An 18,419-nucleotide genomic window follows, 5' to 3' on the forward strand; every position below is an offset into this window, starting at 1 on the left:
CAGAGGCAGCTCTGAGCCTGGCACGGCCCTGCAGCACCAACCCCAGGATCACCTGGCACAGGTACCCCCAGCTCACCTGGCACAGGAACCCCAGGATCACCTGGCACAGGAACCCCTGGATCACCTGGCACAGGAACCTCAGGATCACCTGGCATAGGAACCCCCAGCTCACCTGGCACAGGTACCCCTGGATCACCTGGCACAGGTACCCCCAGCTCACCTGGCACAGGAACCCCAGGATCACCTGGCACAGGAACCCCCAGCTCACCTGGCACAGGTACCCCAGGATCACCTGGCACAGGAACCTCAGGATCACCTGGCACAGGAACCTCAGGATCACCTGGCATAGGAACCTCAGGATCACCTGGCACAGGTACCCCCAGCACCCTCAGCCCCCCCAGGTTTCTCCTATGTCCCACCTTCCAGCCAAGCCTGTGACTGCAGGAGTGCCAGTTTAACCAGAACTAAACCCCAGGTGAAAGCAGACAACCTGAATCTCTCCCAGCTCTCTTTAATCCAGGTCTCTCTGGAAGCTGCAGCTCCAAACCTGACACGCCCCTCCCAGGCAAAGCTGTGCTGCTTGTTCTGCCAATAGAACTGAGATCAAATATGGGAAACTTCATAAAAACTTCTTATCTGCACCAAAAACCTCACCAAAGGCCTCTCCATCGCCCTGGGGGTGTATCCAAAATCATGAAGGAGTATCAGAACACCTCACAAATCACCTTAACCCCTCACAGTGTCCAACATTGACTTCTTGGGTCGTATTCAAATTCAAAAAGGATTTCTAACAGATTTAGCAAAAAAGCACAATCCTGTATTCTGTATGTGGCTTGTTCATGAGCCTTATGAAACTGCAAGGAAACATAAAAATAATGAAGCTTCAGGTCACTTCTGCCATGAGTGAGGCACACACAGACTGAGGAAGGGCAGAATAAAAACGTGTTCTGTGTAATCCAGTAAGATCATGACTGAGGAACTGCCTCATTTATAAAGGAGAGTGATTTACCCTACGAAAATACAAATGAAAATAAGTACCTTAATTAAGCCATGGTAGCAAATGACTCTACCCCCAAGTTGTGACAAGACAGAACATATTTGGTCCAGAACAAAGGTTAAAAAGAGAAAATCTTATTAAGCAATGATCAGTTCAGAGGAGAACACTGAAAATGGAAAAACACCTTTCTCACCCCACAGTGGTAAGACATAAATATCCCCCAACCTGTGGGAAATGCCAGGATTTCTGCCAACATTTTGCAGTACCCCAGGATTCCAGTTGCTACTGCAAATGGACAAACCCTCTTGAATTCTTTACCAGATGACAAATAATTATTTCCAGCAGTGCCTTCTGCAGCCCGGGAGAATCCCATGGCATCCAAACCCATTAAGCAAATCCCTCACTTGTGGTGACATATTTAGCTGTCATCCATCTTTGCTATTAACAGATGCTCCAGTGAAGGAATGTGGAGCAGCACAGGCATTGCAAACCCTTCCTCACAGCACTCCCTGAGCACTGAGTGAGTCAGGAAGGGGGAAAATCATCAGTCCCGAGTCCTCCTGACTGCCCAGAATTAATTAAGGAACACCAAGTTTCTCCGGACTGCCAGGAGCTTTTCCTCCCTGCTGCCTGGGTGGCTCACAATAATTATTTCTGCTCTCAGGTGGATTCCCAGCTCTCAAAAATGAGATTTAAACTTGCAAGGTGAATCAGAGCCCCCTAATGCTGATGTTTGCTATAGTGCAGCTGGACATCCCAGGAGGAAATAAAACATAACCCTGCATAAATGCAAAATCCCCACAGAGTTCCCGTGCCTTTCCAGCAGGGCTGGCCAAACTGGTTTTCCCAACTCACATCAAATTTCTTGTGACCTTTTATATGGAAATAGCTCAAAGTTTTCAGGAGCTGTCTGCATTCTGGGTGACCTAAAACACCTGCAGAGCTGTGGAACTCTCACTTGATCTGCTAAATCTTTCTCTGGTGCACATGAGTTGAGGTGAGAGCAGCACTGTCCCCACAGCTCAGGTAACAGGTGAGCACTTCCCATGGACCAATAGCCAGGATTATCTAAACTAAATAGGTGGGACTCTCCCTCAAAGTGAATTTTGCTGTTGACTTCCCATCAAAAGCTGGTGAAACCTCTCATGTGTGAGAGGTTTTATTTATAAAAGCCTACATTCACCCTAAAGCCAAATCTGCAACGTGACACCTGTGTACCTGGGTCTTTACCAAAGTGTTCTGACTTACTGACAAAACTGATTCCTTTTATATATATATATATATATATATATATATATATATATAATGCTCTTTGGTATATATATTACATATTTCATACATAATGTTTATATATAGGACCATATATATTCTGGTCCCACTGGATCAGTCAAGGGAATTATCTCTTCCTAGGCAGCATAAAAAGGAGAGAGAACAGTCCACCACAGAGTGTTAGACAGAATTTTCCTGTCAAAAGATGCTCCAGTGAATGTTTCATCCATGAACATCAGCTCTGGAACAAGGAATCACTTCATATCCACCTACATCTCCTCTGAATGGGAGGAACTCCTGCCTCTCATGAGACAGGAACAGCAATGGATTCCTTCAGGATTCCTCCAGGCACTGCAGGAATTGGCCAACCTGCCCCAAGTTCCTTCTCTTGTTCCAGGGAAACCCAGGAATTGGGCACTTGCTGTCACAGAGCAGTTACTGGGTGCTCCAACAGTTCCTTGATGTAATTGCTGAAATGTAACTCTAAGCGTGCCATTCTAGGTTTCCCCGACTCTGGGATTTCAGATTTCTGGGAAACAGGAAAAGGAAGCTGACGAGAAAAAAGCAAAAGTTCCCAGGAAAGAAGCAACGCTGAGGGTGAAACACTATCAGGTTTCACATGGACAGAGCTCCTTAAAATTAACTCTTTTTGCTTAAATGAAACTTAGTTCTGGGAGGGTCCAGCTTGATATAACAGATTTACATTGGCCCAGCACAAACGAGATACAGAGCAAAAAACCAATGTCCCAGGCCAGAGCAGCAGCTTCATTAAAATACAGAGGGAGCACAGATGAAACTGAACCTTATTGGTGACTTTCATTCTTCAATACAAAGGGGTCCAGAGCAGCTTCTCTGCAACACCCCCGGCTCCTGAACAGCTTCAAAACTGAGAGCTCTAGGAAAACCAAGAACCACCTTTGGATGAATCATGTAATGTCCTGAGCTGGAAGGGACCCACAGGATCATCCAGTGCAGCCCCTGCTCCTGCACAGACACCCCAACAACCCCACCCTGAGCATCCCTGAGAGCTCCTGCAGCTCCGGCAGGGTTGGGAATGTGCCCATTCCCTGGGGAGCCTGGGCAGTGCCCAGCACCCTCGGGGGAAAGAAGAACCTTTCCCTGAGCTCCATCCAAGCCCTGACACAGCTCCAGCCCTTGCTGGGCTCCTGTCCCTGTCCCAGAGCAGAGCTCAGCCCCTGCCCCTCTGCAGACCCTTAGGGATTCCTGAAGAGTTCCTCTTCCACCACATCCACATCCCACATCCCATCTCTCTCTGTTGCTGCAGGCAAGAGCAGCCGGAACCCGGGAAGTCACGGCAGCGAGCCCGGACACACAAACCCCGCAGCTGCCGGTGCTCGGGGCTGGGCTCCCCCCGCGGGGTCCCGCTAACACCACACACATGTACGAGCAGCACGATGATCGAGAGAAAAACAGAAGAAAAGAGCTTCGGTTTGGCCTGAGACTTTGAGGGCCTCCGGAGGAGGAAAACAGAGATAAAAGAGTCGAACCCCACGGCGCTGTCACGCTCCTGCCCCCGGATTTCCCAGCACGGAGCGCCCTCACCGAAGCCGGAGCCAGCGGCAGCTCCTGCTCGCCCCCACAACCCAGGGCCCCGAGACGAACCCCCGGAATCGCCATCGATCCGCGTTCGTGGCCCGGATCCCCGCGGTGAATCCCCGGCGGGGATTTCAGCCCCGGGCTGCGGGGCCCGAGGGACCCCGGGGCCGCCCCTGGCCCGGCGCAGCCCGAGCGGCCCGGGACTCCCACCCACACAAAGCCGGGGCTGCGGGCCCGTCCGACCCGGCCTGCGGGGGAGGCCGCGGGGCCGGAAGGGAGCGGCGGGGAAGGGGCTCGGGCCGGCAACGGGCCCGGCTCCCCGAGGGGGGCGCAGCGCGGGGAGCCGGGGCGCGGGGGCGGCGGGGCCCGCTCGGGCCGGGGCCGGGGCCGGTGCCGGTGCCGGGGGCGCGGTCCGGCCGTACCTGCGCGCGGGGCCCTCGGCGGCGCGGGGGGCGCAGCGAAGGGGGGCTCCCAGGCGAGCGCAGCGCCCCGCGGCCACCACCTGCGCCCGCCTCCCGGCCTCGCCCATTGGCCGCGCGCGGCACCGCCCTCGCGCCCATTGGCCGCGCCTCCGGGGACGGACGGCGGCTCCAGCCAGTAGCGAGGCCGCTCGCCGAATAACAAGGCGAGCGCGGGCGCTGAGTGGCCGGCGGCGCGGCGCGGCGTCACGCCCGGCGGAGGGCGGGGCGGCGGGGAGCGCTCCCGTCGCTCACGCGCGTTCCGTCAACCGCACGCGGCCGTGCGCGGCCGGCGGCCCGCCCCCAGCCGCCATTGGGCGAGGCGCGCGCCGGGCGGGCGCTGATTGGCGGCGGGCGGTGCCCGTCGGGGGCGGGGCGGGGCGGTGAGGACGTGAGGAGCCGCACAGCGCGGGGCGGGGGCGCTGCGGCCGCGCTGCGCCAATCGGGGAGCGGCGGGCGCGCGCGCCCCCGCGCGGCCGGGCGGGGCATGGCGGGGACGGGGAAAACGGCGGGGACCGGGGAGGGGAGATTTGGGATCGGGGGATATTGGGGGATATTTGGGAGCGGAGGGAAATATTTGGGATTGGGGGGGCATGTTGGGGATCAGGGGATATCGGGGACCATCAGTCCCATCCCCGCCGCCCCGGGAGGGTGCAGGGGATGAAATCTGGGCCAGCGCTGCCCGGGGCCCTTTGGGGTCACCATCCCTAGAGGGACTCGGGGCACTCAAACCTGCCCCAGCATCTCTTTCCATGGTGCCTGCGGTTCCAGCCCTGGGAACTCTCCGTGCCTTTGCCAATTTGCACTCAATTAGTGCCCAGCACATCCTGGATTCTGTGCCTGCACTGGGAATTCCCAGAATAGAAGCAGATCCTGGGTTAGATTTTTGTTACTGTCACTTACCCAGGAAACTTCCTTACCGTTCCCATGCCGGGTCTTTGCACCAGAAATGGACCCGGGTGTGAGTGGGAGGTGAAACATCACCCAGCACATCATCCCAGCGTGAAATTCCTTTGTACCCACAGCCAAACCCGCTCACTGCGCAGCACAGGCCTTTTCCTAGCAGGCCTTTATAATTTGGGAAAGATAATCTTGGCAGATCTCACCAGAAAATGTCCAGTTTGCAGAGGAATTCTAATTGTTGCTTAAAAAAAGCCACTAACGGAACAGTACATTGGCACCTGTGGACGAAACAAAGTTTGTTTTTCAAGTTCCAAATAATAACAAAACCAATAAACGAAGGAAGTTATTGCAGTTATTGCAATTTAAATGCAATAACACTTCCGCACTTTCACTCACCCCCAATGAACAGTCAACAATTAATTTGAAAAGATATTTATTTTGAGAACATCAATTTGCACATTATACAAAAAATTGACAAATTCACCAAAAAAACCTATAAAATGTTGTGGGGTCTTTTTCCCTAACATATTAACATAATCACCTTCCAAAGGGTAAGAATTGAGGAAACCAAAAATAGGCACAATTGTTCCAGTCTGTCTGCAGAAAAGTGTGATTAAAAACATCCCTGTCTTGCTGAGGTATCAAACTGCAAACTTTGGTAATGTTAGAGGGAGACCAAGGGAGCCTTCTGGAGGCAAGGCCAATACAAAACAGTTCATTAAAAAGCCAGAATTGATTGTTTCTCATTTCCAGGTAGAAATGCAGTGAAACAAAGAAAAAAAAACTCCCCAATACATCTATGACTAGGAAACCTGATCCTCTGCAAATCCCCGCTAATCACACACAGCTACAGTGATCCATGCTCCCACAGAATCCGGCTGGCAAGTCCCAACTATTCAGTGCTTATGAAAAAAAAAGGAGACCTTGATGGTGATCCAGAGCCCAGTCTTCCAGCAAAGGACAAAAGGCACTTAAGAATGGCTTTAGGATATTCCACAATGGCATTTCGGGATAGGGGACAGCGCCTGGCTGAACAAATCCTTCCCTAAGAGAAGTCCAGTGAGGTAGTACTTCATATTGCTCCAACCACTTGGCTCTAAGCAAGCAGCCTTCTGGTTCTGAGATACAAAATTAGCAGGAAATGGCTTTTTGTCAAATGTATAAAACCCAATTCTTACAAAAAAATAGCAAAATCCCACTTGTGGTACAAAGCCAGGAACCATCTTGTACAAATTGAGTATCAAAATGCTGCCAAGGTGAAGTCTACCTTGATGGCCAAATCCCCAGACAGTGAAGATTGTTCTAGCAACCAAGCCATTTTTGGAATAAAAAATAAAAATAAAGGGGCACGGGGGCACTCTGAGAACTTTCCTCATTATTAGCAGCCTCACCGGAAGCACTTTCAGTCCATTAGAAACAAATAATTCTGTGCTGATGAATGGCAGGTTTGAGGGGATGGAAAAAAATAAAATGCAAAGTTCAACATAAGAGAACAAAAACAAAATCCACGAACATACAAAAGGATAATCCTTGGAGTTTACAGTTTTTTTAAAAAACAAGGAAGACTTTAAACCATTTTTTTTGGGGGGGGGGGGGGGGGTGGGAGAAAACACAAACTACCTTTTTTTTTTTGTTTGTTTTAAATTAAGCCCGCGGCAGGTGTGGGGAAGGCAGGGGAGGGAAGGAGGGAGAAGTGCTCTGGGGGATCATCGGCCGCTGCCGTAGCCGGGGAAGAGCTGGGCCAGGACGCTCTGCAGGGCCTCGTTCACCTCCATGCTGTAACTGCGCCCCAGCTCGTAGCGACACGCGGGGCAGCTGAACACCGAGGCCTTGAAGGACCTGTCCAGGCAGTCCTGGGGACAGAAGGCAGCAAGGTCAGGGATGGGGAGCTGGGCTCACAGCCCCGACATTGCTGGGAACGGCCCAGAGGGAGCAGAGGCACTGCACTGCTGCTGGGAGCATTCCTGCTGGGCACAGCAGAGAGCAGGCATTTCCAGCCTGGCTGGGGTTGGAGGGACCTTAAAGCCCACCCAGTCCCACCCTGCCATGGCAAGGACACCTTCCCTGATCCCAGGCTGCTCCAAGCCCTGTCCAGCCTGGCCTTGGGCACTGCCAGGGATGGAGCAGCCACAGCTTCCCTGGGAAATCCACTGCAGAGCCTCACCACCCTCATAGGGAACCATTGCTTCCCACCAGCCCGGCAGAGCCCAGCCCGGCAGAGCCCAGCCCGGCCCAGCAGAGCCCAGCCCAGCAGAGCCCAGCAGAGCCCAGCCCAGCCCAGCAGAGCCCAGCCCAGCCCAGCAGAGCCCAACCCAGCCCAGCCCAGCAGAGCCCAACCCAGCCCAGCCCAGCAGAGCCCAGCCCAGCAGAGCCCAGCCCAGCCCAGCAGAGCCCACCTTGCAGACGTTGTGCTGGCACACGGTGGTGACTGGCCGGAACACGACCTCCTGACAGCAGATACACAAGAAGGCCTCCTCCACTTTATTCAGAAATTTCTGCAAAGACAACGTTTGAATCAACTGAGTGCTGACAGACACATAATTTAACCCAAACTCCACCATTAAAGACAAGGGATTATTTTGATCATAGAAAGATTCTCAGCAAATCTTAATATGCAAAATCTGTCCCATCAAACCTGCTGGGGGTGTTTACACTAAAATCAGATCAGTTCAGGTCTGAGGCTGTTCTTTAACTCGGGGGACAGCACAACTACAGCTGGGGGGAAAGCCCAAGGTACCGGTCCATCTTTGAGAGCCTCTAGCACTTCATTCCACAGTTTTTCATTGGCTTCATCACTTTTGATAAGGGATTTCTGCTGGGATGTCAGCTTGTATGGCTCAACTTTCGTTTTCTTTGGAGACCCTGCTGGAGAGGTGACAAGGTTTTCCTCCCCACCTGAAAGAAAACACAAAGATTTTTTTAAAAAACAACCAAAAAAACCCAGAAAAGAGTAACCAAGTAAAATGTACAAAAAACCTCCAAGGCTTTCTATATCCACTTGCCTACTCCACAAACCTGCTGATTTCCTTTTCCTCTTCCCTTTCCCTGGGTTATCAAACTCATCATCTCCATTATTTTCTTTTTCCTTATCTTTGTTTGCAACAGCTTCCAAATATCCTTCAGGATACTGCAGGGAAACAAAACAAAGAGCATCCAATGCAGACACATTGGGTCAGACTCACAGACCAAGGCAGGTGCACGAGTGACCTCTGGACAACTGCTCCAGGGGCACTTTTAAGCTGTTTTCAGCAACAAATCCTTGCTATAGGGAATGATTTCACAGCCTATAGAAATTTCATACAAAAAAAAAGTGGGTTGTGTCCTTTCAGCCTCCTGATGTATAAAAACAAACAACCCAGCAGGCTGGAAGCATTTATATCCCCCCTAAGTCTCCATATAGAGCTAAGGATCACCCTCAGGAAGAACACTTAACAGAAAAATCCGTGCTCTCCATCAAGTTCAGAGTCCAGGTGATGTCCCAAGGCAGTACCTGCATTGTCAGGCCAAGCTTTTTCATCCTGTCCTTTCCCTCTTTGGTCCAAGGAGCAGGTTCTTCATCATCCCTCCTGAGCAAGTAACGCCACACTAGAAACCCAGATTTCCCTGTCTCAGGCCAGTATTTCACAACCTGGAAAAGCCAGAGCAAGTCCATCACGCTCTGCCAAAGCCCCTTGGCCATATCCACGTCATCTTTTCCCAGTCCAGACAGTAAGTCCCAGCCCTCCTCACCTTGTAGATGCCGTCGTATCTGTTGCCCTCCAGGGGAGCATACTTGCTGTGCTTGCCCCCCTTGACGTTCCTGACCACCCGCACCGGCTTCCCCGCACGCCAGTCCTTGGCCTCTGCCCCGTGCTTGTCATTGATGGGGGCACTGCAGTTCAGAGCCAGGGCCCTGCAGGAGAGAGCAGAGCTCGGTGTCACTGCCTGGACACAGCAGTGCCACGTAACCTGTGTGACCCTGACACCTCTGCACTCACTGAACCTCCTGATGGGGCACATTTTACACAGCTGATTATCCATGGCATGACCCTAATGCACCAGCACACATCACTTCCTCCATCAAGGCCAGAGAGAGTAGCAGTTCAGAATTACAAATGGTCTGGTCTCCCAAGGTGACCAGTGGCTGCAAAGGTCTCCAGGAGAGAGCAGGACAACTCCTACATCAATTTACTGCTCTGTTTTTAAGTTTCAGCCAGTATTGCACGTAACGCCAACACCTCTCACAGTTCTGTCCCACTGCAGTGCACTGAAAGGAGCATTCCCATTGTGCAAATGATCTGCAGCCTCAACCACAGCTCAGACCCGATTCTGACCCTTCTTCCACTTAGCCAGCTTCTGGGGACTGTTTGCAGCCCAGCTCAGTTTGCTTGGATGCAAAGAGCCCCCACAGTCGCTTGCGCTGCCAGGTGCTAAGGGCAGAATGGGGCACAAACGGTGCCAACCTGTTCATGTTGGTGAGTTTTTGATCACAGGACTGCTCTGCCGTGCGCTTGTTCCCCGACAGGTCTCGCCCTCCACTCCCTGTGTAGGTGAAGGAATTCCCGTGGTCCTGAAACGAACGTGGGTGGGTTTGACAGGCACAAAAAAGAATTCAATAAAAGCAGAAGAGTCCTTCAACCAGGTAGGTTTAGCAGGGCAATCTCAAAAATAGGAAAGATGCTTCCTGTATTTAAGCTCCCAGACTGGGCCAGTCTCTGGTTGTCCCTGAGGTTGTTGTCAGGAGAGGAGGCCAGGGTGACAATGCTGTCTTGTCACAGCTCTGAGGAGTGCAAGGACCCTGAGCAGCCCAGGTTCACACAGGATCACCAGCACAGCCCACGAGACTGTGCAAACCGTGGGTGTAATGCAGGCCCTGAGAAGTCAGAACTCTGGGCTCAAAAGCTGGCACAGGGTTATTAAACTGGGTTTGGATGATTGTGTGGCTCAGGCTGACACAGATTATTGCAGTTTTTCCTTGCCTCATTTGCAAATAGGTGAAGCTGAGCAAGTACTTGATGTAGAATGTAAAAAGAAATGAAGGTCAAGCCTTTGCTCTAACAAGTTTGTTTGGTTCTGTGCATAAATAATCAGAATCCACTCACGATGTCATCCTCATATCCTCCTGCCAGCACCAAGGAATAGGCCCCATCGTTGCTCCTGCCATGGATCCCTGCCACGTGGGGCCTGTGCACCCCAGACTCGCTCACCTGGGAAACAAAATCAGTCTTGGTGGGAGCTGCTCCCAACACCCACACAGCACTGGGCTTGGGCTATTTCACATTTGCTTTCCGTGTATCGCAGGGGGAAGCTGCTCTCACCATCATCCTCCAAAAAGCTCCAGGAAGAAGAAAGAAAAAACTAAAAATGTTTCTAAGAAACTAAGGCACTGACTGTATGAGTAAATTCAATACATGGATCAGGTTTGTGGTGCAAATCTAACAACTAGGATATTTCTTACTGAAATTGTTTATTAAAAGGCTCCGGGTATTTAAGAATAATACAGATATCAAATATTTGTATAAAGTTTTCAAAGACTTATAATAGCAACCTTCCCTCAATACTTGAAAACAAGATCTGGATAAGCCAGTGATTTTTTTCTGCCCCAACCTTCTAACAGGATGAGAAACCTTCTGCTTCATATGTATGGATGTTTGAAACACCCCTGCCAGGGTACACTGCACACCTCCAGGACAAACTACTGGGAACAAATCTGTTTGCTTTGGGGTTTTTGAGTTACCAAAAAAAGAGCACTAAAACAAAATAAATCAGCATTGATGGGCCCCAACAATGCAGCATTAGTTATGGAATACTTGATGCAGACAAAGCCAGAATTCTTTTCCTTCTGCCCTTCCATATATCCAGTGACACACACATTTCCACATTAACTGTTTCAGGTTTCTTGTAGGAGCTGGCTCATTCCCCTTTTTCCCCACAGCAGGTCAGGCCAGGATTCAGCTTCATACCTGAACTCTGAATTTCCACATGGTGCCAACAGGGATGCCAGGAATTGGTCCATAGTGGTTGGAGGGGACAATGGTGCATTCCTTGGTGCGCCCCACACACGCCATGCCCTGGGCAGAGAGCAGCATCAGCCAAGAGCCCAAAGGAACAAACACAACTCCAAGTAAAACAGCTTTGGACTGACCTTGCCCCAGTCTCTCCGGGAGGAGGAATTAGCAGATGCCATCTTTTGTTTCTTTTTACTTTCTTTTAATTTCTCTCCTGCTAAAACCACCTCACTTGCATCATTTCGACATTCAGGGCAATACCTAAAGTCAGTGAAAATTAACAAGCAGCAAAGCCTTCAATCAGGAGCATTTCCTCCACACATAGTGAGTTATGTTACAATTTCCCCATGTGAAACTAGACAGGACATGGAAACACTCTCCATACTGGAACTGGACCTACAACATCTCCTGTCCTTGCACCAGCCACTGCAGATGTGTCAGGAAACAGCTGTACCATAAAATCATTGTGAACAGTGTTGAAACAGTGCAGAGGGAATGAAGCAGTGCATTTCATTAACTCTGTGTCTAGTGAAAGATGCATTTCACTCTCCACATCTCTCACTGTACACATCTCATGTACAAACCAGCCTTATCTGATAGAGCCTGGGCCCTGCCTGTAGTGACCATAAAAGCCACTGCACAACTGAGGCCTCCCAACATCAAATTCTCATCTGGTCCTCTTTGAATCCCAGGCTGGTTTGGGTTGGAGGGATCTTAAAGCTCGTCTTGTTCCACCCCCTGCCATGGCAGGGACACCTTCCACTATCCCAGGTTGCTCCAAGCCCTGGCCTTAGGCAGGTACACAAAAAAGGCACCTAGATCCCAAAATTAGGAAAAGGAGTGCGCAAGCCACTGGCTTAAAACCTACTCTCATTGAACTCAAGAAAAGCTGTGAAGTTTTACCAAAATAAAACCCAAAACACACACATCCCTTTACAGCTACTGAAAAGGGCAGCCTCAAGCCCCAGCCCTCAGCTCCTGCTCCTAATCAGATGGAACTGTGCTACCCCCACCCCTCCTGAGAACCTACCAGTCCTCATCTGGGATCCTGCTGAGGGGAGGGTTCAGGCAGTAGATGTGGAAGGCCATGTCACACTCGTCACACATGAGCTGCTTGTCTGGATCCTGCTTCCCCCCACAGATGTGACAGGCACAGACCCTGCAGGTCTTGTTTGGGTTGTCCTTGCAGGCCTTACACACGGGTCCACTCTGTCCTGTGAGCAAACACAAACCTGGCTCAGCGAGTGCCAAGGTCCACTGGAAATGGTCAAAGGAGCACAACTGAACATGTCTTGGGACTCTGAAACCTTTGGTCCTCACACACACAGCTGGCAGGACATCACAGGGCAGGACAGACATGCAAGAGTTCCACAGCAGACTCACGTTTTGGGGTACCAGTGCTGATGGGAGAAGCAGTGCCTGGCTCTTCAATTTTATAGATTTCATCCACTAATATAATTGTGCAGTCATTCAAGGAATCACCAGCTTCCCTAGAAGAAGTTGAGAAAAGAGATCAGAGTTTGGAAGTATCCCACAGCTCAAGTTCACAGCTGTGCATGAATCAAATCATTTTTGTGCAATTAGAATTAACCCCCTCTTGTCTCAAGAAGAATCCAGGTACTTGTAAGCATTTCAATTATCAAGAGTGACTGTTCCCCCTGCCCCCAGATATATTTCAGACTAATGCTTCTCATATTTTATAGTCAGAAAGTCAAAATCACTGTGGTGAGAGAAATAAGGAGGAATATTCTGGCAACCCTGTGAAAATTACCTGACATTTTTAAAAAATACACCCTTTTCTTCCTGAAGTTGAGAGTCTCCTTCAGGAGAGAACTGGAATGATTTTTCATTACCTTTATAAAGTGAAAGTTCATTCTACATCATCCTATCTCCACAAAATATGACACTGCAGTTCTTGTGAAGCCATTATGGATAATTAACACATAATTTGCCTCATGGTGAGTATGGGGCTCTGCATCCTTTCAGCATTAAGTGAATCCATGGATCAGCATTCCTTAAAGTCTCCAATTCCTCAGTGGAAGTTAATCTGAACTGCAGAATGCTGAAGTTAGTCACCCAAAAAGGACAGGCCACTTTTCATCTGTCTCCAGCATTGCTGTTGTGCCATTCTTTGTCTGAGCAGAGTCACTCAGACCTCAGAAAGCTGAAGCAGAGATGAGGAATTCAATTTATTAAATTAATAATTTATTAATTATTTATTAAGTGAACAGCTTACCCAAGTAATATCTTTGCATTGAGCTCCCTGGTCATTTTTGTTTCCCTTTTCTGCAGGATCTCAGCATCGTACCAGAATCCCCTCTCCTTGGGCTCATCAGGGTTGTAGTTGACCATCACCACCTGCCCCACCTCCAGCTGGTGCCACTTGAGGATGGTCCTAGCCCGAGCCCGAACGTTCCCAGAGCTCATCTGCACCACCCCATTCTCAGGATAACTGCAAGGGAGGGACAGCACACAAGTCACATCCAACAGCAGCTCTCAGGAGGAACAGCTGTTATGCAGACAGGTTGATTTTGCTGTGCAACACAAGAATACCATCAAAATAAAATCTCCTCCCACACAGACACAGCCAGAACCAACCAGTCTGCATTTGCTGCTATTGCCTCCCTTTAACACTTGGACAACAGCATTTCCTATAAATGCTGGTATCCACAAAAACATGATTCCAGCTCCCTGGAATTCCAACTGCAAAACAACCTTACAGTTGCCAGGGCTCAATGACATAATTACTATGTCACTGCCCAGTTGTGCTTTAATTTGTGCAATAGCTGCAATAAAATTTCCCATCCACATCATGACCCAAATGATTTTATTGGCCAAGAAGGCAACAAAACAAAACTCACTCGTCATATTTCACATGATAAATTACATCTTCTTCAGGGACAGCTGTGGGCTGGTCAGGATCTGTGCAGCTCTCAGCTGATTGACTGCTGGGTTTTTTCCTGGTCACATTCACAACCTGGGCTTCAAACCACGCTCCCATGTCCGTGTCCCGAGCATCCACCAAGTCATTGATCTGTACAGAGCAGAGAGCACAGCTCACCAAAAGGGGTTTGCAAAGCAGGCAATCATTTCCCATCTACTTGAAGATTTAACCATCTCAAGAACTGCACCATTATCAAGATATTTGATCACCTTAAAAACTAAATTTTCCTCTTCTTTCCTGGTCCTGTTGTGCAGCCCTACAGTCTTAGGCTGAATTTGTAAGGTTATAAATCCATTCTACACCAGCACATGTAAACCCAGCCTTGTTAGCAAGCCCAAAGCATTACTGGTTAGTCTGTAAGTTTCAGAGTGTCTTCCTCCTAACCTGGCAAAGACATCACTAGATCTGTAATAAAAATCCATTGAAACAGAGAAGTAAGATGATTCTCAACAGCTGCTCAAGATTTTCTTTTGTTCATTCAAGAAAGTTTCAGCTTTGACAAATGTAGTGACTCCAAGCAAAAATATTGGGAAAACTTGTGGAAAAAAAAAACCAAAACAACAGACACTCTGAATGCCCTTTTTTTTAATCAATTAATGTACTGTAGTTTTAGTTCAAAGGACAAAATGAAAAAAAATTAAGTATTTTGACCTACAGCATACTGCATTGAATTGGTTTGTGGGTTGGTTGGTATTTTTGTCTTTGTTCTTGGAGGGTTTGAGAGGAAGAAAGGAAGTGCCCACACAATTGGGATGTGAAAGATTTTCGGCAATTCTGCAGCAGAGAGAACAATTCCCCTGGCAGGGCAGGGCAGGGCAGAGCTCTGAGGGCTCTCAGCTCTCAGGACCCACCTTGTAGAGGCCAAAGCCGGGGTCTGTCCAGAGGGGCTGAGCTGCTGTGCTGGGCTGTGCCTCCAGCTCCAGGGCCCCCTCCCCGTTGTGGGAGCTTTTGTCGGACTCGCTGGGGCCGGAGCCGCAGCCGGAGTCGCTGTCCGAGAGCTCCGAGTCCTTCTCCTTGCCGGCTGCAGGCAGCAGGGCTGGGCTTTGTCTGACCAGCAGCTGAACGATGTCGTTGAGCCCCACGTTGTAATCGAACAGGGAGTGCCCATCTTCCATCTGCAGGGAGAGCACGGAACCATCTGGTCATCCCTGCCGCACCAGCCCGGCTCCAGCCACCCACCGCTCTGCCCAGCATCCACCACGTGGCTCTGCAACCATTATCAGCCATTCTGGGCCCTTCTTCTCTTGCAGTCCTGCTGTTTAAAATGTTCTTTTTTTCTTTTTTTTTAAGCCACACCACAGTCTATGAGAACAAGGCTTCCATGCAGCCTGGACTTGCTACCCAGCCTCTATGAGATCTGGAAAGGTTTGCAGCACATTCCCTGGAAACATCAATTCAACAACTACAGACACCCCACATTCCTGTCAGGATTCAGAGATAATTCCACATAACCTACAAACTCAAAGGGAACTTATTTCTTCCTCAATTCAGACACACCCCAAATGCTAATGCAGACTGTCTGTATATTTTAATTGTGTGTGAACTAGATTATTGTCACACCATCTCCAGTAATCACAGCATTAAGTAGAAGCCAGAGTTAATCACACACTTCTCTCCAAGTAAATACACATTTTTTCCATTGAAAGTAGAATCAAAAAATATTCAATTCAACTTGAAACTACCCAATCACTCTTTGGCGTAGCCAGGCGTGCTCTAATTTCACACCCTCTCTAACTCTAAGAGATTATTTGGCAAGTCTGGCACGATCTGTAGTCAAATCAAGACCCTGCCCCTGCAAAAAGAGAAGTGCAGAGGAAGAAAGAGGTCCCTCAATAACCTCTCAGGAGCTGTAAGGAGCACAACCATTTCAGAGCTAACATGCAAGGCTGGAGCCCACGGAGCAGTCAGAAGTTCAGACAAGCTTCCCCACATATTTAAGGTCTGACTAAGAAATTATACAGGAAATGATCATCCCCTTCCAGTCTAAACCACCAGAAAAAGCAATCCCTGGAGCTCTGTTCTCTATCAGGGGAAGCGGAGCAAAACCACAAAAATTTACACTTCACAGGAATCACTATGATAATTCAATTCTGATTTATGGCATCAAACGGCTATGGAACAATCCCTGGAAATCTGACTGCACGGGAAGAGGTCTGAGCTTTTTTCTGGTTTAGATGAAAACTCCTCGAGATGCATAGGAATACACCAGAATTTGGTTGTTCCTTCTCAGCCAAGACTCAGTGTCACAAACATGGGAACACGCCCAGCAGAGGACACGAGTGACAACAGGTGCAAAGTGAAAAGGGAACAGGAGCAGGACAGGAAACCACAGGAGCTCAAAGCACAGCCAGAAAGAAGAGCCCGGGACTGACGACAAACCTCCAACAAAGGAGGCAGGTTTTAACCAACAGCTAATTTCCTAACCCCATTTGAGAATGCTCACGAGTAAGAAACTGAGCATTTGCAGGGATTCCAAGAGCCAGACAAAGCCCAGTGGGAAGAAGGCCTAAGAGAGGCTGGCCCACGCTGGGAATGTTCCTGCCTGAGCTCAGCAGCACTGAGCTGCGGGAGGGATTGATTCCCTTTGTGAGTCAGGGCATCCTGACCGAGATCAGCACTTCTGAAAATCTGTTTGTGTGCACAGACCCGGGGTAAGGCTGACAGGTGGCACCTGCCCTGAGCCACCTGATTTACAATACAAACGGGTCATCAGTGCATCCAAATCAACACTAACCCAGCAGACAGCTTACACCCAACAGCCCTTCCGAGGTGTTTCTCCATCCTGCAAGCCTCTCTTTATGCTACAACTGGTACCTGAGCTTAGACTGAGGCTAGTCCAGGTGTATTTCCATGTTCTACATCCACACCTGCTAATTACAGAGTACAGTTAGCACAAGACTGCTTAAAACAGAAGGAAAAGCAGCTAGAAACAAAACTGTCCATCTCCACCCAACTCAGCATCCCACTGCTTTTCCTGAAACGAATCCTGTGATCAACCAAACACCAGATCAGGAGTTTCTCTAGCATGAAGGTTTAGCAGCATAGGACTAGGCAGGATACAGAAACTGTATTTTGAAATTGTTTTCATTGATTTCAGTGCTGATTACATTGTTAACTCACAGGGAAGAAAACACTAGTACAACAGCAATTGTAAACGTATTATTGAGAATATAATACAGCGCTGAGCCACTCAAGGGCTCTGTACCTAGTGAGAATTTGATATCAGAGCTGAGGAACTTCAAAATCATGAGTTGCTTTTCCCAATTTACAAAGAAAAACGAGATCTTCACGGCTTTCAGAGCAGCGAAAACTTGCAAGGCTCAAAAACATTAAGCACTTTAAAGACCATGAAATCACTGGTAATTTTCAGACACTTCACAAAGGCGATGTCAAGGCAAAAGAGCAACACGTTAGTTGGAAAACAGTAAAGAAAAGCAAGAATAAAGGCTACTCTGCAGCTGGCTGCTGCCCTTGCAAACCCACGGGAGGAGCAGCTCGGGAGGGAGCCGGGGATCACTAGATGGCAGCAAAACCCCTTATTTCCACGCAATTAAAAATAAATAAATTAAAACAACCGTGCTCAGCTGGAGAGGAGAACGGGGCCGGGCGGGGCTGTCCGCTCCGAGCCTGTCAATGCCCCCGGAGCGCCGGTACCTGCTTGCCGCGGTAGAAGAGCCGCTGCCGCTGGGGCTCCACGCCGAACACCTCGTGTATCCGCAGGCGCAGCCCCTCCACCTTGGTGAGCTTGGAGAGCGAGTCCACGCGGTGCGTCTGGCTGCCGTCCATGGTGCGCACCTGGATCCACATGGCGCCGGCGCTGCCCCGGGAATGGGACCGCGCTCAGCGGCGGCACCGCCGGGGCGGGCCCGGAGCCCGCGGCCGCGCCGCCCTCACGCGCCCGCCGCACGCCATTGGCCGGCGACCCGGCCGGCCCGGCCGCTGATTGGCCGCGTGGGGTTGGCCCCGCCCCCCCCCACGCGGGAGCCTAACGGCTCCGCTCGCGCCGGCCGTATCTCGCGCCACAATTGAAACCCGCCCGCCGCGCCCACGCGCCGAGTCTCGCGCGATCATGCAAATGAGAGAGGGGATAAAGGGGCTGGGGGGGGCGGAGGGACGGACGCGCGTGCTCTTAAAGGGGCCGTCACCGGCACGGCCCCGCGGCACGGCGGACACGGCGAACCGCGCGCAACGCGGCCCCCGGCCCCTCGACCGCACAGCCAACCTGGCACTACAGGGGAATCGCGGGGTGTCAGCGACCCCCGCCGCGCCCGGACCCGCCCCAGCCCGACCACGTCATCCCCGCG

The 18,419-nt window shown here is 50.4% G+C and overlaps 2 protein-coding genes across 7 annotated transcripts in view; both read right to left on the reverse strand.

Annotated features, from left to right (window-relative positions):
• The window catches only part of KDM4B (lysine demethylase 4B), a 70,487-nt gene extending 66,160 nt beyond the window's left edge, over positions 1-4,327 (reverse strand). For all 3 annotated transcript variants that reach the window (XM_062510255.1, XM_062510254.1, XM_062510256.1), the window contains exon 1: positions 4,246-4,327. The gene's annotated coding sequence lies outside the window, so the exon portion shown is untranslated. The remainder of the gene's footprint in view (positions 1-4,245) is intronic.
• A 2,461-nt stretch (positions 4,328-6,788) lies between these two features.
• On the reverse strand, positions 6,789-17,922 carry UHRF1 (ubiquitin like with PHD and ring finger domains 1). Of its 4 annotated transcripts, none has more exons than XM_062510286.1 (16): positions 17,770-17,922; positions 14,967-15,230; positions 14,033-14,205; positions 13,408-13,623; positions 12,555-12,661; positions 12,202-12,385; positions 11,309-11,432; positions 11,127-11,234; positions 10,266-10,370; positions 9,627-9,733; positions 8,914-9,076; positions 8,675-8,812; positions 8,204-8,311; positions 7,922-8,071; positions 7,581-7,679; positions 6,789-7,037 (listed from the first exon to the last, which is right to left on the reverse strand). In XM_062510286.1, the coding sequence occupies exons 1-16, from the start codon at positions 17,920-17,922 to the stop codon at positions 6,891-6,893; spliced, it is 2,346 nt and encodes a 781-aa protein (XP_062366270.1). In that variant the 3' UTR covers positions 6,789-6,890. The 4 variants fall into 4 exon arrangements, with proteins under 4 accessions (XP_062366270.1, XP_062366268.1, XP_062366267.1 ...); XM_062510284.1 differs by having other exon boundaries at positions 7,922-8,079; positions 8,200-8,311; XM_062510283.1 differs by having other exon boundaries at positions 7,895-8,079; positions 8,200-8,311.
• Between the last annotated feature and the right edge of the window lie 497 nt (positions 17,923-18,419).

This window comes from Cinclus cinclus, chromosome 28, assembly GCF_963662255.1.
Source record: "Cinclus cinclus chromosome 28, bCinCin1.1, whole genome shotgun sequence".
NCBI classification, from domain to species: Eukaryota; Metazoa; Chordata; class Aves; order Passeriformes; family Cinclidae; genus Cinclus; species Cinclus cinclus.

Coding starts and splice junctions, on each gene's coding strand:
- UHRF1 (XM_062510283.1), bottom strand. CDS start 17,922: ATGTGGATCCAGGTGCGCACCATGGACGGCAGCCAGACGCACCGCGTG. Junction 11,433..12,201: donor AGGATCCCAGATGAGGACTG/GTAGGTTCTCAG, acceptor CACTGACTTTAG/GTATTGCCCTGAATGTCGAA. Junction 7,038..7,580: donor GCCAGCACAACGTCTGCAAG/GTGGGCTCTGCT, acceptor TTCTGTCCCCAG/GACTGCCTGGACAGGTCCTT.